The sequence below is a fragment of the Hevea brasiliensis genome, chromosome 16 (genome assembly GCF_030052815.1).
Source record: "Hevea brasiliensis isolate MT/VB/25A 57/8 chromosome 16, ASM3005281v1, whole genome shotgun sequence".
Classification (NCBI taxonomy): domain Eukaryota; kingdom Viridiplantae; phylum Streptophyta; class Magnoliopsida; order Malpighiales; family Euphorbiaceae; genus Hevea; species Hevea brasiliensis.
In genome coordinates, this window is record NC_079508.1 from 50,617,168 (window position 1) to 50,637,481 (window position 20,314).

Consider the following 20,314-nt stretch of genomic DNA (forward strand, 5'->3'; position numbering starts at 1 on the left):
AACGGGAATATAACGAGCCTTTCTTGTGCAGCAAGTACACGTAATTGAATTTTCTCAGATCCCAATTTTATAGAAGTTTTAAGATTGACTGCTACTACATCTTCAGGTTTCAGTTCTTGATTGTGAAAGGCAATTTTAGTTGTTTTGCTCATCTTTGCTAGCTACTTAATTTCCATCATTAATAAAATATACTTTTTATTATATAAAAGTTTCTAACTTTCTAAAAGGAAAATAATGAAAATGGCAACTTCCATGCGAGGATCGAATGCACATTTTTTCGGTTTTGGGGGTAAAATTCTTCAAAACTATCCAGATTCATTATTACCATTTCTCGACCTGAAGCGTTTGTGGCATAAAAAAAAAAAATTCAATCGTCTGTCACTAAGGAAAGATGGTATTTATATATAGATCTAAAAGAACAAAGCAAAAAATGGAAAAGAGAGGTAAATGAACAATCATAGCAGACTCTTCAAGCATCTGTAAGAATATACATTCTATATTGCAACTCTGGAATGTGGCATCTCTTACTCTAAAATATACCTATACATATATACCAATTTATTTTCTGATTCTTCAGATATCCTTCTTTTAACTCCCTCTAGGAATGATTATAGTCTTAACTAGACCAAATATAGCCTGCCCCAAAGAGCAACTATTGATTCGTTCAACTAATTTGTGAAGAAGGCTTCGTTGAGTCCTGTAAGAGATTCATCCTTTATTCTGTCTTCTTCCCCCTCTTCCTGAAAATGACAGACCAGCAACCAACTCCTCCATTCCTGTGTCAAAAGTTAAAAAAAATCCCATCTTAAAACCTACCAAGTTGTTTAAATTTCGAGGAAATTGAAGTCAAGTGAAGGAAAAGGAAAATTGTTATATTACATGGAAAATGCTTTTCTTGCAGTTTGTTATTTCTTTTTCTTTATCCAAGACTTTGACGCGTAAAGGCATTAGAGAATACAAGGAAATTGTAAATGAAATTTACCAAATTTTATGAACAATCAAATAATTCTACCCAAAAATGAAAAAAAAAAGATCAAACAATTCTTTTGTGTTGGAAAAATTTTGTCTTTGTACTTAGCATTCTGTAATTTTCCATGGTTCTCCTGTTTCATACTCTGTTTTGCAAAGGACAAGTTTCAGAAAATTCTCCCAGTCCCCCTACTTGTTTTGGCAAGAAGATAAAATTACTACTGAGATCTGAATATGTAAACTTATTGTGAATCTAAAATTAGCAAAAGAAGCAATTGATTATGGCATACCTGGTGCTGCCGTTTCTGCTGCTACTTCTACTGCTGCTGCTGCCACTGCTTTTTGAGCTTCCACTATTGCTACTTAATCCACCACTTTCACTTTCCCCCGACTCCGAGAATCTGTTCTTCCACCACTCGTTTTCTACACCTTTAGCAGATCCATCCAATAACAGAGGCTTTGGAGACACCCTTCCATCTCTTGCACTATTATTCATCGCTAAGTTATTATTATTGTTGCTATTTTTCTTCATCTTCTTTCTTGAACCCAAAGAAAATGGAAATACCATCTTCAGAAGAAACCCTCCATTGTCTATGCTTCCACTTCTGTTCATTTGCACTTTTTTATCATTCTTTTTCTTCGCCGATTTTTCCCTCGTATACATGTATTCACTTGTTATACTCCTTTCTTTACTAAAACTTTCATCCTTAGCCTGATCAACCATGTTCTGCTCTACAATATCTTTTAAAGATAACTCGTAACATCCCTCAGGCATTCGACTCACCATCTCCATGAGCTCCTTCTGACCTCTAGCAATCGCTTGAGCTCTCGACGAAGGAGAAAGACTTCTATAATGGTTTTGGCGATGTTGGGGGCTTCTGGATGGACTCGTCCCCCATAAAGGAGGGGAAGAAACCGCAGAATCGTCATCATCTATGAGCTTCCTCTCAGCTTCAAATTCAGTCAAGCTATTCCAGGTCTGGTAGTTGGCATAATTCTGTGCCGTTTTCTGAGCTCGGAAGCCATAATTTCTGGCAGAAAAACTGTCGGTTACTCGGCCATTGGAAAAATGTACATGATTGATTTCAGGAAATTTTGTCGCAGGATCTAGCATGGTTTAATTTGTAGAATCGGAAGAAGAAGAAGCAGCTGTGATTTGTACTCGACGTTAAATTTGGTGAGAAGAAATGGGCGTGAAAGGCAAGGCAATTAAGCATTCACCGACCCCTAGTGGTGCGTGGCTCCCAAGATTATGTCATATTCTCAGCCATGAAGTTTTTAATGGTGACTCATGGAGGGCGGGACCGTTTTAGGCTCATAAAAGTCAAGGTTTTCTAGATGGCAGGGCGTGCTGTGTAGGCCCCATTTCCCATCTCTCATTCTCATGTAATGTTATTTCTTTTGTTTTTTTTTTGTCTTTTAAGGAGTTTTAGCTTTTGTTTTTTCTTTTTGTTTTTTAAAAAATAAATAAATAAATAAATATAAATGGTTATAAAAGGCTACCAGATCTCCATCCGTGTAACTTGACTTTTTGTTGCGTCTTATATCATAAACCCTATTTTCCACATTAAAAGAAAATTATCAAGTAGCCCTATTTTAATTAATTCATTTATATTATTATTATTATATAATTGGTGACGGATCCCTAGCCACTGAGAGGCAATTATGACTGATTAATAAAAAATTATATTTTTCATGAAATTTAAATATTTTAATTAAAATTTAATCGGAAATCGAGCCGATTAAATATATTTTTTTATATTCTTTTCCCAAGGTCGATATCCTTTATTCCCTTTCTCCGGGGACTTGCAACAGCCGAACGAATCTCCTGCCATTTTTCTTATTCATTTCTCTCTCAGGGAAAATAACAAATGAAAAATAAAAAAAAAGTTAATAATAATGATAAAAAAATATTTTTTTCTTATATTTAAATAATAAAAAAATATAAAAAAATTATTTTATAAATAATAAAATTATAATTTTATCCTATTTTCAAATATAAAATAATAAAAAATAAAATTATTTTACTCTCAAATTTTCTTCTCTCTCTTTTTCTTTCTTCGTCCTAACATAGTGTTAGAGCCCTCAGTTCCTTCCTCATCGGTACTGTCACCTCATCGCCACTAGCACTCGCCGACTCTTCTTAGTCGCCTCATCGCCTCGTCTTATCCCTGTTGGAGGACTGGGAATCTGGTATCGAGACCCTGTTCTCACCTTAGTCCTGTCTCTTGCATGGCTCCACCTACCCTTTTTTTTTTTGTTAGAAAATGGCCCTTGCTTCCGACCTTTTACATGTGGATTTTCAGTTGTGAAAATTTTGTTGAAATATTTTTATTAAAAAAAAAATATGTATATTTAGATGCGAATTTGTTCAGCTGTTGAATTCATTTTTCAAAATTTATAACCTAAATCTTAAGATATGTTGATTGTAATTCATTTAATGGCAGCAATAAAAACAGTTATTCAAAAATGAGGAAATGTCAATAATAAGGAAATATCAATAAATTTTTTGTGGAGAGGATTATTAAATTTGATTTATACATAAATGTATATCTATCTATAGTCGTTGGTTTTATTAAAGCAAGTAACGCCAAAACCAAAAGGCATTTTGCGCTCCATTATGCAATGATATTGTTTGGGTAAGTGTCGACCTCTTGCAACTTTGTGGGTAATAGTCTCTTTTTGCCCACATCCCAATCCCAATTAGCTCCTTTGGCTTTGTTATGCCTTTGTTGGTGTAAAGTTTTGATTTGACGTCTCTTTCTTTTTTTCTTTTTTATTTTTTATTGTCATTAATTTTTAATAAATAATATATATATATATATATATATATATATATATATATATATATTTTAATTGGGGAAACTTTTATTAAAGAGATAAAGCAATAAAAAAAAGTTGGAGTAGATTGGTTTAATCTTAGCATCTCGCCTTAAATTTTGGGGCAATTGGGATTTTATCCGTTGCATTCGTTTACAATGAACTCAGTCTCTCATGGCAATTGAGTCTTCTAATTTATGAAAGAAATGAGCAAGTAAATTTCCCTTTTAATTAATTAATTAATTAATTAATTTGTTGTCCTTCTCCACTCAAATATCAATTATTGTCCCTGCACCAACAAATATCACCTTTTGCCCAACCAATTTTCCTCACCCTTCAAAGCCTTCAATGCACGCAAGATATGCTCAAATACGTCCTCTACCTCATTTGTGGATTTAATTATTTATTTCGGCTAATTATTACAAATATCAAAAATATTAAAAAATAATATTTTTTATATATAAAATAATATTTTTTAATTTTTTAAAAAATAATATTCATATTTATAGAGAAAATGTGTGTATATATATATATATATATATATATATATATTTTTTATATATAAAATAATATTTTTTAATTTTTTAAAAAATAATATTCATATTTATGGAGAAAATGTATATATATATATATATATATATATATATATATATCAATTAGGGGTGTGCAAACGATCGGTTTGGTTCTGAATCGAACTGAACCGAACTGATAAAATCAAAAATCAAAAATAAAAAATTTTAAAAATCGAATCGAACCGATTGATAAGAAAAAACTGAACTGAATCTAACTGATAAATATCGGTTTGGTTCGGTTTTAAACCGATCAAATCTAAATTTATAAAATTTTATATTTTTAAAATTAAATCTAAATAATAAAAACATAAAAAAAAAAATTAGAAATCAAAACTCAAAAATCTTAAGGTTCGGTTTGATTTTCTTTGATTTCGGTTCGATTTGATTAGGTTCGATTCAATTTGATTCGATTTTTTGATTTCCTATATATATTAATAATTTCGGTTCGGTTTTTTTGATTTTTTTATGAAAATAATCGAACCGAACCGATTAATCCGAAATTATCAAAATTATAAATCAAACCGAATCGATTAAATTATAAAATCAAACCGATTGAACCAAATTAATCGATTCAGTTCGATTTTTCGGTTTAAACCGAAAACTGCTCTCCCCTAATATCAATTATACCTAATAATTTTTATTCAATTTTATATACTTTTTTTTTATTGAAATAAATAATTAATTTTACACATTATTATATTAAATTAAGAATAAATTATTCATCTAATAAAACTAAATTTAAGAATCTGTTCAAAAATTTCCCTGTGATAAAGGAATTGACCAGAACAAGACTTCTAGACAATGTATCCTTGAGGAGAAAGCAAAAAGGAAATAATTACTTCACCAATGATTTTTTTTTTGGTTTGGTAAGAATAGGGAAAAAAACTTATTAGATCGCCAAATTATAAATCATAGGCATATAAAAGGTGGACATTATCATTTTATAATAATGAAGGTATTGGTGTTAATTGGAGGTGTGCTTAGGATTGTTATGTTTTCTTGTTCTATTGATACCATGAACTCAAATAAAGCTGAACCATTGGCTGTGTGCTTAAACCTTCTGAAATTATATATAATATATATTATGATTATGATGTGTACACAAACTTAACAAGCTAAAAACGTTTCATTTCATTTACTTTACAAAAATCTTAAAAAATTAAAACATGATTAATTAATTAATTAATTACACTAACTAACACGTTAATTCTCTGGCAAAATTATTAGTATCACCATTTTTTGGATACGTATAAAAAATGAAAGTTGGGATTCTGATTTTTGTCTTTAAGCAGTAATCTAGAAGGTTTTTTTTTTTTTAATTATTATTTTATTTTTTTTTTCTTTGTCTAAGCCATTGTTTTCTCTTTTCCATATAATTTATCAGTTTTTGTCAAATATATGTTATTGCTAATATTTGACAATTGGAGGGATGCAGCCCAATAATAGCACATTAAAAATATTAATATATTCGCCTCTCTGATACGGTTTGGTATGCAAAATCGCAATGCACTGCATTTTATGATTAGATTGATTCTGTCCATTTCTTTTATCCATTTTGAGTCTAAAGATATATATATATATATATATATATATATATATATATATATATTAACTATTAACTATTAACTAGAGGCGAACATTCAGTTTAAATTAAATTGAATCGAATCGAATCGAATTAAATTATAAAAATTAAACAGTAAATTTTAAAAATCAAACCAAACTGAAATGAGTGAAAAATAGAATCAAATCGAACCGCTATATTTCGGTTCGATTCGGTTTAAACCGATCGATTTGATTTTTTATTATTTTTTAATTTAGACTTTATTTTCAAGTTATTTGGTCTAATTTTAATTTTGGTTTGAACCTAATAACCATTAATCAATGAAATTAAATAATTAATATATATAAAATTAAATATAATTCATAAATTTTTCATAAAAATAAATTAATTCAAAAATCAATTCGGTTTGATTTAATTCGATTTGACTATATAAATTAATATTCGGTTCGGTTCGGTTTAACCGATTTTTTTCTTTTCAAAACTGAACCGAACTGAAATAACCGAAATTTTTATAATGTAAAACCGAATCGAACCGATTGAATTTTAAAACCGAACCGATTGAACTGAATTCACTCAATTCGATTCGATTTTTTAGTTTGAATCTAATTCTACTCAGCCCTACTATTAACCTTTACATTTAATATAAATATCTTATCTCAAAATAATATAGATAACACATCTATTAATCTTAGCAAAGAACACATGGAGTATAATATTTATAGAAATAAATATCTATGAGTGGTTTATTATTAAAATATGATAGGCTCTAATACCGTATAAAGAAAATGAATTAAGTTTAACTAAATCTTAAAAGTTAACTTTATAAAAAGAAAATTGTCTAGATCTTCTATTTAGTATAAATATTTTTTCCCAAACAAATGTAAGCTAATAATCTAATCTAATATATATATATATAAATTTAATTTTGATTAAAATTTGAATTTAAAGTCTTATAATTTTAAAGATCACTCTAATATTATTAAATTAAAGTCAATTATTTTATATTTTAAATTGATATATTTAATTAATAAATGATACTAGTTAATACTTTTAATCACATATACAACCAATTAATTTGTTAATTAGACATTTAGTTGATATATTTATAAATAGTAATAGTTAATACTTCTAATCACATACTACCAATTAATTAATTTGGCAAGGAAGTACATAGTACATTTAGATAAACATATTCCAAGATCCTCGTGCTACTTTTAAGTAATGTAGTAGTTCATGTAATGAAAATGACCCATTACTGAAATAACCTAAAATTTTAAATAAAACACATTATTTATTATTATTATTATTATTATGTTAAAAAATTTTAATTGCAATTAAATTTTTATTTATTTCGTAAAAAATATTATTTTACATTTTTTAATATTTAAAGGAATTATAAAAATAAATCAATAAAAAATATTTTTCAAATCAAAAGTGAAATTAAGTTTAAAAAAAAAAACTTGATATTTCTAGAATAGAAACTTATTTTCTAGATTTTGACAATCTTATTAAAATATGAAAACACCTATACATACGTGATTAAAATATATACTATTAATTTTACATTACAACCAAATTATAAAAAATATATTGATAAAAATTATTTTTTAAAAAAATATTTTTTATGAAAAATATTTTCTATATATAAATTATTTATTTTTTTTGAAATAAACAGTCTTGGTAATGAAATCCTAGAATATATGAAATCTCTAACTTTTCAAAATACAAGAAAACACTTTTTTTTTGTTCTTGGAGAAAAAAAAGAGGTGTATATAATTAATTTACTAGCTGGAAAGTTGAAATCCATGGGGCAGAGTCCGAATTCTTAGCCTAGGAAACTGTATTCATGGAGTTAGATTGAACAAGGATATAAGTTGCAACAGAGGATATGCCAACCAAAGAGAGTTCAAAACACTTGCACGACAAGAAAAAATGCAGAGAAAAAATCCCATTAGCATCATGAAGTATGCCACCTATGCCACTTCTGCTAAATATCTCAATTCAATTGAGACTCAAACTTGACATAATATATTATAATTAATTAATAAGAAATGTAAGAAAATAAAATTTATGTGTTGGTATGGAAATTGAGGACTTAATTCTCTTCTATGAGGCACAAGAAAGGTTGGACAACCTTGGAAGCAAAGTAAAATAATGTAATGTGACTCGCCAGTTGCCAAGAAAATTTTGGACATGATGATCCTATGTGTCAAAGTCATTGCTTCGTAGCCACAATATAGTATTGGAAAACTTTGACATTGTTTTGTTTTTAATCCTTACCACTAATCTAGAAACCTAATTTTCTTGGTCTTCTTCACATTCTTTTTTACATCACCATCATCATCTTCATATTATCGCATTATAATGTGTTAAAACGACCTGTCGTTTACCGGGATTATTTCTTCTGCATTTCTTTATGGACTACTCGTCGTTTTACCACCACGAATAATTTTTCTTAGTCGACTGGTCAACAGACGGCGTCGTATTTACTAATAAAACTACAAATAAGCTGCATTACGCGGTAAAACTTTCTTATAGACCAGAGATTCATGGGTCATTCTCTGTTGCTATGGATTTTGATCTCCAATCTTTAGCTCGCTTACTTCAATCCCTTAATACCCACCGTTCAATCCAACATGGCAAACAGCTCCACATTCTCTCTCTCAAAAGGGGTCTCATATATTCCACTCTTTCACTGGTAAACCGCATTCTGCTTATGTACACTCGGTGTGGCAGCACCAGCGATGCGCATAAACTGTTCTATGAAATGCCCTATAGAAACTGCTTTTCATGGAACACCATGATAGAGGGCTACATGAAGTCTGGAAACAAAGAAAAATCCCTAGAGTTTTTTTATTTGATGCCCCACAAGGATGACTATTCATGGAATTTGGTCATTTCTGGGTTTGTAAAAGCTTGTGAATTTGACATTGCTAGGAAGTTGTTTAATGAGATGCCTAGGAGAAATGGGGTTGCATGGAATTCGATGATTCACGGTTATGCTCGGAATGGGTGTTCAAGAGAAGCTGTTAGGCTGTTTAAGGAATTGAATTTGAAGCCGTTGGAAAAATCATGTGGTGATACGTTTGTATTGGCAACTGTTATTGGCGCTTGTACTGATTTGAAAGCTATTGAATGTGGCAAGCAAATCCATGCCCGGATTCTAATAGATGACATGGAATTTGACTCAGTATTGGCTAGTTCTCTGATTAATTTTTATGGAAAGTGTGGTGATTTAGACAGTGCGAATTATGTCTTAAATACGATGGAGGAGGCAAATGACTTTTCTTTGTCAGCACTCATCACCGGCTATGCAAATTGTGGTAGAATGAATGATGCTAGAAGAATATTTGATAGAAAAAGTAGTCCATGTGTTGTGGTATGGAATTCATTGGTTTCTGGATATGTTATCAATAACAAAGAAATGGAAGCATTTGCACTCTTCAATAAGATGCAGAAAAATGGAATTCAAGTAGACTCATCCACAGTAGCAATTATTTTGAGTGCCTGCAGTAGCTTTGGGAATATACAACATGTTAAACAAATGCATTCCTATGCCTGTAAAGTTGGATTAGTTGATGATATTGTTGTCGCTTGTGCTTTTGTAGATGCATATTCCAAATGTGGAAGTCCTAATGATGCTTGCAAATTATTCAGCGAGCTCAAAGCCTACGATACAGTCTTGCTCAACTCTATGATCACAGTATATAGCAATTGTGGTAGAATTGAAGATGCTAAACAGATCTTTAAGACAATGCCTAGTAAAAGCTTGATATCATGGAATTCAATGATAGTGGGTCTTGCCAAAAATGGTTGTCCAATTGACGCATTGGATCTTTTTTGCAAAATGAATAAACTGGATTTGAGGATTGACAATTTTAGCCTTGCTAGTGTGATCAGTGCCTGTGCTGGTATCTCTTCACTTGAACTTGGTGAACAGGTTTTTGCAAGAGCAATCATCATTGGGCTCAAATCTGATCGGGTTGTTTCTACCTCGCTTGTTGATTTTTATTGCAAATGTGGTTTTGTTGACATTGGGAGAAAACTATATGATACAATGACCAAATCTGATGAAGTCTCTTGGAATTCAATGTTGATGGGGTATGCTACAAATGGTTATGGATTGGAAGCACTAACACTGTTCAATGAAATGAAGCATGCTGATGTGAGACCTACTGACATTTCATTTACGTGTGTTTTATCCGCCTGTAATCATTGTGGATTGGTTGAGGAGGGGTGGAAATGGTTTAATATTATGAAATATGACTATCATATTGATCCAGGAATTGAGCACTATTCATGCATGGTTGATCTCTTTGCTCGTGCTGGTTACATACAGGAAGCAAAGAATCTTGTCGAGAATATGCCTTTTGTGGCAGACGCCATTATGTGGTTATCTGTGTTGAGGGGTTGTTTGGCTCATGGAGATAAGGATCTTGGAGAAAAGGTGGCAGAGCGAATCATTGAGCTTGATCCTGAGAGCTCCAGTGCATATGTGCAACTATCTGGCATATTTGCTACCTCTGGGGACTGGGAAAGCTCAGCCCTAGTTAGAAAGATAATGAAAGAGAAGCAAGTTAAAAAGCATCCTGGTTTCAGTTGGGCTGATTGAACAAGATATCTGGAAGGTGAGCAATCAAGGGACTTGCATCATCATGAGAAGGAATCATGTTATTCATTTTTGTTTTTGCTGATCTTTTTGTGGGTTCAATCACATTCAATTAACTGTAAATTCGAAGCAATCTTGTCAATTTTGGGTTCACCTAGCTCTGCATTTGCTACTTAAATCATGTCAATATATCTCATTTAGACTATGAGCAAAGCTTGGTCTGACAGTGCATCCATCCTGCTACTTTTATCTTCTTGTCACTTGTGTTATTTGGGCAAGGTGGGCTACCATTTTCTTGCACATTTTTGTAGCTTCCTTATGGGGGCATTGCCTGAACAAAGCGGCCACACTTTCTTCTTGGCCTATATGATGATTACAACAATTTATTCTAGGCATTTCCCTAGTGGTGAGTAAGTTCTCTGCATGCAATTAGAATTTTACTGGAAAGCTCTTGATGGTTGTGCCTAGATTTGAAACCTATGATGCGTTTGGATCTTCCCTGTCTTTTGCAGTGATCATCATTGCATGGATTTGGAGTTGAGGAAAGGAGGCTTATGCATGGACTTGAAGAGGAAGAAAGTAGGGTAGCCATCGAAATCATCAGCATACACTGATATGACAATTCAAGCAGAGGTGCAAACATGAATTACACTAGAAATGTACAGTTATTTTTTGGGAAGCCCAAAGACTTCTTCTCCTATAGAAGCTCAATTATGCAGATGATCTCATAGCATCTTGAGATCTAGATATGTGATATATTGAAATTGAATTAGATAGTTATGGACATGACTTGCATCAGGAAAGTTCATGCCTCGCTCTTTGATCTTTGGCAAAGTTAGTCCCTGCTCAACTACAATAGGTAATGTGTTTGAGTCATCAGCTTGGAAAAAAAAATTTGTTCTCATTACTTTGTTCTTATCTTCAGCTTGAAAAAAAAAAAAAAAAGTTCTCATTACTTTGTTTTCATCTTGCATATTCTGTAAATCTTGTACTCTAAATTGAGGAATTTTTAATTGTAGCTTAAATTTTGAGCTTCAAATGCATAGTGGATTTATTTGTTTATTTATTATCTATGTCAGCCTAGGAACTGGACTGCAGCTTGCCGTAAACAGGGGAAATTATCAGGAATTTCAAGGTTAATTGTATATTGCTAGTTTGATTGCAAGTGGGGAAGACTACATCCATAGAATTATAGTTCATCAAGTGGAAAAGTCCTTAAAACAGCCTTATTATTTGGAATAAAATTCTAAGAAAGCTACTCCTACTAGATATTTACACGTATGCAACCAATGAAATCTTTGCTCTGCAAAAGCAGGAAAACAATATTTTCTTTCTACATGAAAATTGATTATTACAAATGATGGATTTTTAAATTATTTCATTCAATTTCCTTTTGCTAGACCAACTCTTGCAACCAAAAGAAGCATACCACAGGGTACAGCTCCATTAAACCCTTAAGAGTAGTATTGCACTAGCATGCCTATCTCAGTAGAAACGAAGCATCTATGAATTATTTGTACTTGCAAGCTCCAAATATTTTGAATAGTTGCACAAATTGTTGTTAAATATTAAAAAGTATGATATTTTATTCAATTAAAGCATGTTTAATTAATTCAATAAAATTTACATTTAAATAGGAGAGACATACAGAGTTGCTCAAACTATAGGGAAATTAAACTCATGAGTCATACTATGAAGTTGTAAGAGAGAGTTGTGGAACATCGACTACGTCATGACATTTATATCTCTTCCAATTAATTTGGCTTCATGCCCGGTCGTTCAACTATGGAAGCGATATTTTTCATTAGAAGCTTGATGGAGAAATATAGAGATGTGAAGAAAGATCTACACATGGTTTTTATTGATTTGGAGAAGGCTTATGATAGTGTTCCAAGAGATATCTTATGGAGAGTGATAGAACAAAAGAGGGTATCTATTAGGTACATAAAAGTGTTGAAATATATGTATGAAGGAGCAACTATTATTGTGCACACAGTGAAAGGAGATACAAGAGATTTTCCTATTTCAGTTGGATTACACCAAGGTTCAGCTGTAAGCCCTTACCTTTTTACATTAGTTTTAGATGAACTGACGAAACATATACAAAAGAGTATCCCATAGTGCATGATGTTTGCAGATGATATAATTCTGATATATGAGACGCGAGAAGGAGTCAATAGAAAGCTAGAGCTTTGAAGAAGTACTCTAGAGTTAAAGGGCTTTAAGTTAAGTAAAATGAAAATAGAATACATGCATTACAATTTCAGTGAAGGCCGAACTGGTGATAGGGAAGGAGTTAGTTTGGATGGAGTGGTACTGTCCCAAAGTAATCACTTTAAATATCTCGGATAAATCCTTCAAGTAGATGGGGGATGTGGGGAGGATGTTAGTCATAGGATTAAAGTCGGATGGTTGAAGTGGAGACGTGCCACGAGAGTTTTATGTGATTGCAAGATTCCCAATAAGTTGAAAGGAAAATTTATCATACAGCCATACAACTGGCTATGTTATATGGCAGTGAGTGTTGGGCACTGAAGGAGTGATGGGTGTCGAATTCACCAGAAATTAAATTAACTGAAATCACCAAGTATGAAATATTTTCTATAGTAAGTGGTGAATCCAGGTCGAACCCTAGAGACTGAATTATTAAATTTAATGGAAAAAAAAAACAAAGGTTGGGGGGAGGGGGGGAGAGGGGGAGAGGGGGTTAATTCATAATCCAAAGAAGAAATCAAAAATCCAAAATTAAGATTTAAAAATAAAAAACTCTCCAATTAAACAAACTTCAACCCAAGGTATTTCGCATTCCAATGCATTGATTTGATCATAGATAAAAGAAATACAATTATATCTCATTGAATACTTAATGTAGATTCATCAAACAGCGAGGTAAATTCCTGACTTCTTTATACTCATCAATTCGAGCCCAGCACTCTTATTGACTCTAATTATTAACTGAGTTGGTATTAAACAATCATCATCAAATTAATAACTGCTTTAAGAAAAAGAAGTAGTTAAGCTGAACAACAATTTATGAAGCATAAATCATTTAATCCACCCTATTGTTTCCTTAGGCTATTATCGAAAACTTAAATCATAATCAATAAAACTTAATTGCTACTCATGTTCAATCTTACACAATAATTACGGATTATGAAGATGAACTAGCAATTGTTCAAATCAAATAATTAACCAATAGACCTTTTTAGCAAATCATTCAACAGATCAAAAATAATTAAATCATAAAATAATAGTTATTCAAAAAGACATAAATTAAATTAAGAACCTGGTCTCACAAATCATATATAAGAACTTGAATCCCTTGAACTGAATTGAAAACTTAGTCACTCATGTTCATAGCTTACAGAAAAATAAAGAAAAATAAAGAAGAAATCTAAAAAGAGAATGGAGAATGAAAACCTTCAATGGAGAACGAAGGTCTGAATTGGGATCCTCTTAGCTGCTACCCAAAGACTTATTTATAATAAAAAACGTAATCCCAAAGATAGGAACCAAACTAGGAAAAGTTTTGAAATTCAAAAGGCAGATTTTCAGCCTGCATTCACGTCTCTAGAATCAAGGCTGATTTTCAGTAACTTTCTTTCCGAATCTGCCTCTGCTCTCTTCAGGAAAGTTGTAGCCCTATTTTTTAGCTTTCCAATGGGTACTAATTCGCTCAAATCCAAGGTTTACAGTCCAAGTTATGGCCCAAAAATCGAGACTGATTCAAACAAATGGTCCAGCCCATAGTGACGACTTCATTGCCGTTTTTGATAATTAAAATGGCCTCATCTCGCATCCAGCCCTTCATAGAAGTTGTAGAGGTGGCTCTTAAGGTTCAATTGGACTTGGCCTTGCTTCATTTGGACGTCTGAAACTCCAGATACAAAATAAATACTGAAACTGGTCGTGACACATCAAGTTTGGGCTTTTGCAATAGATCTATAACTCATTTTGTCAACCTTGGAGACTGATTTGGGCTTTGGTCCCTCATTATCATTTGAAGTGCTCTATCTTAGGATTAAACAGCACTCAAATTGGAGACCCACAACTTTAGAAACACCTGAAAAATACATCAAAGGTCAAATGCTGAAAATTTCTCTATTTAACACAATTATTCCACAACTATATAAAAATATGCTTAAATGATAAATATATTTTAACCAACTGAATTAAACATAAAAATACACTAAAAACACTAAATGTGATGGGAGTAAAATTAATAAGTTATGCACTTATCAAATTCTCCCACACTTATTCCATGCTTGTCCTTAAGCATGACTTAAACTCTCAATCAACTCTACTTAGAAGTTCCTTAACTTCACTCTATCACAACATTTTTTAACAAAAGATTAAAAGTTTGAAAGAAGAAGCAAGTAAGATAATAACCATTATAATAAATTCCATCAACACCATACCAATATATCAATAATTTTCCAATACAAAACAAAAGGCTTAAAATCAATTAAGCTCACACAATTAAAGTTCCATAAAATTTTAAATCAATACACACCAAAACACAAGGTTAATTTATCAAGGCACAATAATTATAGCTCTTTGCAAATCTTAGGCGAGATAATAAATTTTTTTTTATATATTTGAAATTGGTACTTCTCTCTTATCACAATTACTCTTTTTTTTATTATTTATTTCAACCGCCACCTTCAGAAAAGTACCTTGCTCATATCCTAGCTAGCTTTTGGCTTGAGAATCGACATGAGGTTCATGAAGATCCCTGGTTAGCTTGCTTAACTAAAATAACGGAGCAATTTTTCAAGTTCAACCTTTTATTTCTCTCAATTTATGCATCTACATATTATAAAGTGTCCTGATAGATTAAACAAAGTTCTGAAATATGCATGACACTAGCTTAAAGTACACATATATAACTAATCATTTCACCATTAAATCAAGCCTAAAATGATTTATGCAGGAAAAAAAATTGCTCTATGGTATGGAGAAGAGGGAAAATCCATCATTAAAGTTACTATTACCTTGCCTAAAATTTCAAAATTCAACCTAAATAGAAAAGTCATTTCAAGGACAAAGCACTTTTCTCTGAGAGTTAATATAGAATCATGAATCAAGCTTATGAGAATAAATTTTATTTTATTTTATTTTATTTATTTATTATTTTTTTTATAAAAAAAAATTACAGCAACAAATTTCTCCTTCCTCACACTTAAAACTTACATTGTCCCCAATGTAAAGCCCAAATGCAAAAGAAAAGAAAAGAAAAAAAAAATGCTAGAAAATAAAATATAATAAGGGAAAGAAAACAAATCTGTTTGTGGCTAACAAGCCATCCATGGGTTGCCTCCCAAGAAGCGCTTTTGTTTATCGTCGTTAGCTCAACATGCCAAAGCTCCTTAATCCACTGAATGCTCTTGAAACCTCTCATAAAATGGCTTGAGTTCATGACCATTGACCTTGAACACTTTGTTAGTTCCTAAACTTTGAATTTCAACTGAACCATAAGGAAACGTATTAGTAACAACAAAGGGTCCACTCTAACGAGAACGCAATTTACCAAGCATCAACTTCAATATGGAATTATACAATAAAACTTTTTGCCCAATCACAAACTGCTTCCTTAGTTTGTCATGGAATGCCTTTGTCTTTTCTTTACAGATCCTAGAATTTTCAATAGCCTTAAGGCGAATTTTCTCTAATTCATACAATTGTAATTTTCTTTCCACACTAGCAGTATCCAAATTCAAATTACAATGTCTAATAGCCTTATGTTCTAACTCATCCTCCATGCTTAACTCAAACACATTCTGCACAAATGTATCAATAACATTAATAGAAAAGACAGAATGATTATCAGCAGGATATTTCATGGAATCAAAGATATTAAATTTGACAGTCTCTCCATCAAACTCCATAGTTAAGGTACTATCATCCACATCAATTTTTGTCTTGACAGTTTTTAGGAAAGGTCTTCCAAACAAAATCAAAGCTGAATTTGATGAGAGAGCACTATCCTCCATGTTCGGAATGTAAAAATCTGCAGGAAAAATCAATCCTCCAACCTGCACTAACACATTCTCAACTACTCCCAATGAGTAAGCATTAGAACGATCAACTAATTGAATAATGACACTGGTTTCTTTCAAAGGACCTAAATTTAAAGTTTGAAAAACTGATTTTGACATAACATTAATAGATGCTCCTAAATCTGCCATTGCATATTTAAATTTAGAATCACCTATTCTGCAAGAAATAGAAAATGAACCTGGATTCGTACACTTAGAGGGTAATTTTCGCTGAATTAATGCCGACACATTTTCCCCCACACTGATCTGCTCATTATTCCTCAACTTGCGCTTTGTAGTGCATAACTCCTTAAGGAATTTAGCATACCTGGGAATTTGTTTGATCGCATCAAGTAAAGGTATATTGACCTCAACCTTCCTGAAAGTCTCCAAAATTTCTTTTTCTTGTTCTTCTTTCTTAGTCTTAGCCAACCTGCATGGGAATGGAGGAAGAACAGAATTATTAACCTTATTCAGTTTAGGTTCAGTATTTACCTCAACTTCAGACTCTTTTTCTCCTTGCTTCTTCTTTTTCATTGACTTATGTGGAGTCTGATTATCAACTTCTTTCCCACTCCGCAATAGTATCGCACTCGCATTTTCTCTGGGGTTCATGACTGTTTGTGATGGAAGCTTTCCAGAACCTTGAGCTTCCAGCTTACTCACAGATAAGGCTAATGACCAATCTGCCTCTCTATGTTTTGAATGCTATTTCTGATCTCCTGTTGAAACTGTTGGATATTGTTAGCCAAAGCCTTAACAATTTCATCAAGTGATATACCTTGATTTGAGGGAGGCGGAGGTGTAGGTGGAGGTGGTTGATTCACTTGTCTCTGCTGCTGGTATCGATTTTGCATTGGTTGATTCCCATAACTCAAATTGGGATGATTTCGCCATCCTGGATTATAAGTATTCGAATAGGGATCATACCTGTATTGTGGCTGTCCATAATTTCCTACTGCAATAACATGTTGCATTGATTCATCCTCTTATAATGCAGGACACATGTCAGTAGCATGACTCGAACAGGAACAAATTCCACATACCTTAACAATTTGCATTTTCCCTACAGCCAATTGCCTCACCAAAGAAGTTAAATCAGAAATCTGTTTCTCAAGGTTAGATGTACTTACCTCATTAACCTTCTTAGGTGCGTGATCCATTCTCATTCCAAACTGCTGAGAGTTTGCTGCCATGTTAGCAATCAGCCTCCTTGCCTCTTCTAGTGTCTTGTCAACCAAAGCTCCTCCACTAGTAGCATCTATCATACTGCAGTCCATTGGTAGTAGTCCCTCATAGAAATACTGAATCAAAAGCTGCTCACTTATTTGATGATGGGGACAGCTTGCACACAGCTTCTTAAATCTCTCCCAATACTCATACAAACTCTCTTCATTGTACTGCCGGATGTCACAAATTTCTTTTCTTATGTTGGCAGCATGGGGAGCAGGAAAATACTTCTCAAAAAATATCTTCTTCATCCCATTCCATGAGTTGACAGATCCAGAAGGAAGGTAATACAACCAATCCTTAGTTGTGCCCTCCAGTGAGAAAGGGAAAGCTCGAAGCTTGATTTGATCCTCTGAAACTCCTTGAGGTTTCATACTGGAACACACAACATGAAATTCCTTTAGATGCTTATTTGGATCCTCACCTGCAAGACCATGAAATTTAGGCAACAAATGTATTAATCCATATTTCAACTCAAAAGCAACATTTAAAGCAGGGTATTGGATACACAAAGGCTGTTGGTTTAGATCAGGAGCAGCCAACTCTTTCAAGGTTCTAGCAGCCATGGTTTCGTTTTCGGAATTTGAATCCAAATCCAAATCTGAACTTAACTCCCTTGGAGATTGGACTCCTTCAGATGTACTCGGAATCTGCCTAGTTTGCTTAGCCAATTTTCTCAACCTTTTAGCTATTTTTTCTACTTCTAGATCAAAGATCAATTCACCAGATTGAGAAATTCTTGTCATAAACAAAAAGAAATCAAAGTAAAAACAGAAAAATGCTTCAAAACCTTAGAAAATAATCGAATTTGGCCTCAAGAGGGTGGGGCCAAAAAATCCTATGGACTGATTGGTCTTGATAAGAGTGTCGTTTCCTTCAAAATAGGTATGGGCCGCCCTCCAAATTCAACTAAAATTCTTAATGAACAGTAACATCGTAATATTTTTTTTTTCAAAAACCTAAAAATAGCAACAACTCACAAACAAAATTAATAACAAAATATTCTAACACAAAAAACACGAAATTCAATAAATTTCATTCCCCGGCAACGGCGCCAAAATTCTTAATAGGTGTTGAATCCACCAGAAATTAAATTAACTGAAATCACCAAGTATGAAATATTTTCTATAGTAAGTGGTGAATCCAGGTTGAACCCTAGAAACTGAATTATTAAATTTCATGCGCTTGTATAATGGAAAAAAAAAACAAAGGTTGGGGGAGGGGGGGTTAATTCACAATCCAAAGAAGAAATCAAAAATCCAAAATTAAGATTTAAAAATAAGAAACTCTCCAATTAAATAAACTTCAGTCTAAGGTAATTTGCATTCCAATGCATTGATTTGATCATAGACAAAAGAAATACAATTATATCTTATTGAATACTTAACGTAGATTCACCAAACAACGAGGTAAACCCCTGACTTCCTTATACTCATCAATTCGAGCCTAGCACTCTTATTGACTCTAATTATTAACTGAGTTGGTATTAAGCAATCCTCATCAAATTAATAACTGCTTTAAGAAAAGGAAGTAGTTAAGCTGAATAACAATTTATGAAGCATAAATCATTTAATCCACCCTATTGTTTCTTTAGGTTATTATTGAAAACTTTGATCATAATCAATAAAACCTAATTGCTACTCATGTTCAATCTTACACAACAATTACCGATTATGAAGATGAACTAGCAATTGATCAAATCAAATAATTAACTAATAGGCCTTTTTAGCAAATCATTCAACAGATCAAAAATAATTAAATCATAAAATAATAGATATTCAAAAAGACATAAATTAAATTAAGAACCTGGTCTCACAAATCATACATAAGAACTTGAATCCCTTGAATTGAATTAAAAACTTAGCCACTCATGTTCATGGCTTACAAAAAAATAAATAAAAATAAAGAAGAAATCTAAAAAGAGAATGAGAACGAAAGCCTTCAATGGAGAACGAAGGTCTGAATTGGAATCCTCTTAGCTGCTGCCCAAAGACTTATTTATAATAAAAAACCTAATCCCAAAGATAGGAACCAAACTAGAAAAAGTTTTGAAATTCAAAAGGCAGATTTTCAGCCTGCATTCACGTCTCTAGAATCAAGACTAATTTTCAGTGACTTTCTTTCCGAATCTACCTCTGTCCTCTTCAGGAAAGTTGTAGCTCTATTTGTTAGCTTTCCAACGGGTACTAATTCGCCCAAATCCGAGGTCTACAGCCCAAGTTATGGCATAAAAATCGAGACTGGTTCAGATAGATAGTCCAGCCCATAGTGACGACTTCATTGCCATTTTTGACAAGTAAAATGGCCTCATCTCACATCCAACCCTTTATAGAAGTTGTAGAGGTGGCTCTTAAGGTTCAATTGGGCTTGGCCTTGCTTCATTTGGACGTATGAAACTCCAGATACAAAATAAATACTGAAACTGGTCGTGACACATCGAGTTTGGGCTTTTGCAATAGATCCATAACTCATTTTGTCAACCTTAGAGACTGATTTGGGCTTTGGTCCTCTTTAT

General features: G+C 32.4%; 2 protein-coding genes and 1 non-coding gene across 5 annotated transcripts; 2 read left to right on the plus strand and 1 right to left on the minus strand.

Moving 5' to 3' along the window:
• Positions 1-444: 444 nt before the first annotated feature.
• Positions 445-2,233, minus strand: LOC131174563 (uncharacterized). Its single transcript, XM_058138270.1, has 2 exons — positions 1,260-2,233; positions 445-776 (listed from the first exon to the last, which is right to left on the minus strand). Exons 1-2 carry the CDS (start codon positions 2,081-2,083, stop codon positions 716-718), a joined length of 885 nt encoding a protein of 294 aa, XP_057994253.1. The 5' UTR covers positions 2,084-2,233; the 3' UTR covers positions 445-715.
• Positions 2,234-8,292: 6,059 nt separating this feature from the next.
• On the plus strand, positions 8,293-11,593 carry LOC110634539 (putative pentatricopeptide repeat-containing protein At1g77010, mitochondrial). 3 transcript variants are annotated; one of them, XR_009144986.1, is made up of 3 exons: positions 8,293-10,550; positions 10,843-10,937; positions 11,044-11,593. XR_009144986.1 is itself a non-coding variant. In XM_021783583.2 (2 exons), the coding sequence occupies exon 1, from the start codon at positions 8,492-8,494 to the stop codon at positions 10,532-10,534; it is 2,043 nt and encodes a 680-aa protein (XP_021639275.2). In that variant the 5' UTR covers positions 8,293-8,491; the 3' UTR covers positions 10,535-10,550; positions 10,843-11,593. The 3 variants fall into 3 exon arrangements, 2 of the variants coding, with proteins under 2 accessions (XP_021639275.2, XP_021639276.2); XM_021783583.2 differs by having other exon boundaries at positions 10,843-11,593; XM_021783584.2 differs by lacking the exon at positions 10,843-10,937.
• A 6,302-nt stretch (positions 11,594-17,895) lies between these two features.
• On the plus strand, positions 17,896-18,002 carry LOC131175140 (small nucleolar RNA R71). Its single transcript, XR_009145301.1, has one exon. It is a non-coding gene; the product is annotated as a small nucleolar RNA R71 (small nucleolar RNA).
• Positions 18,003-20,314: the final 2,312 nt, after the last annotated feature.

Coding starts and splice junctions, on each gene's coding strand:
- LOC110634539 (XM_021783583.2), top strand. CDS start 8,492: ATGGATTTTGATCTCCAATCTTTAGCTCGCTTACTTCAATCCCTTAAT.
- LOC131174563 (XM_058138270.1), bottom strand. CDS start 2,083: ATGCTAGATCCTGCGACAAAATTTCCTGAAATCAATCATGTACATTTT. Junction 777..1,259: donor AGCAGAAACGGCAGCACCAG/GTATGCCATAAT, acceptor CTTTTGACACAG/GAATGGAGGAGTTGGTTGCT.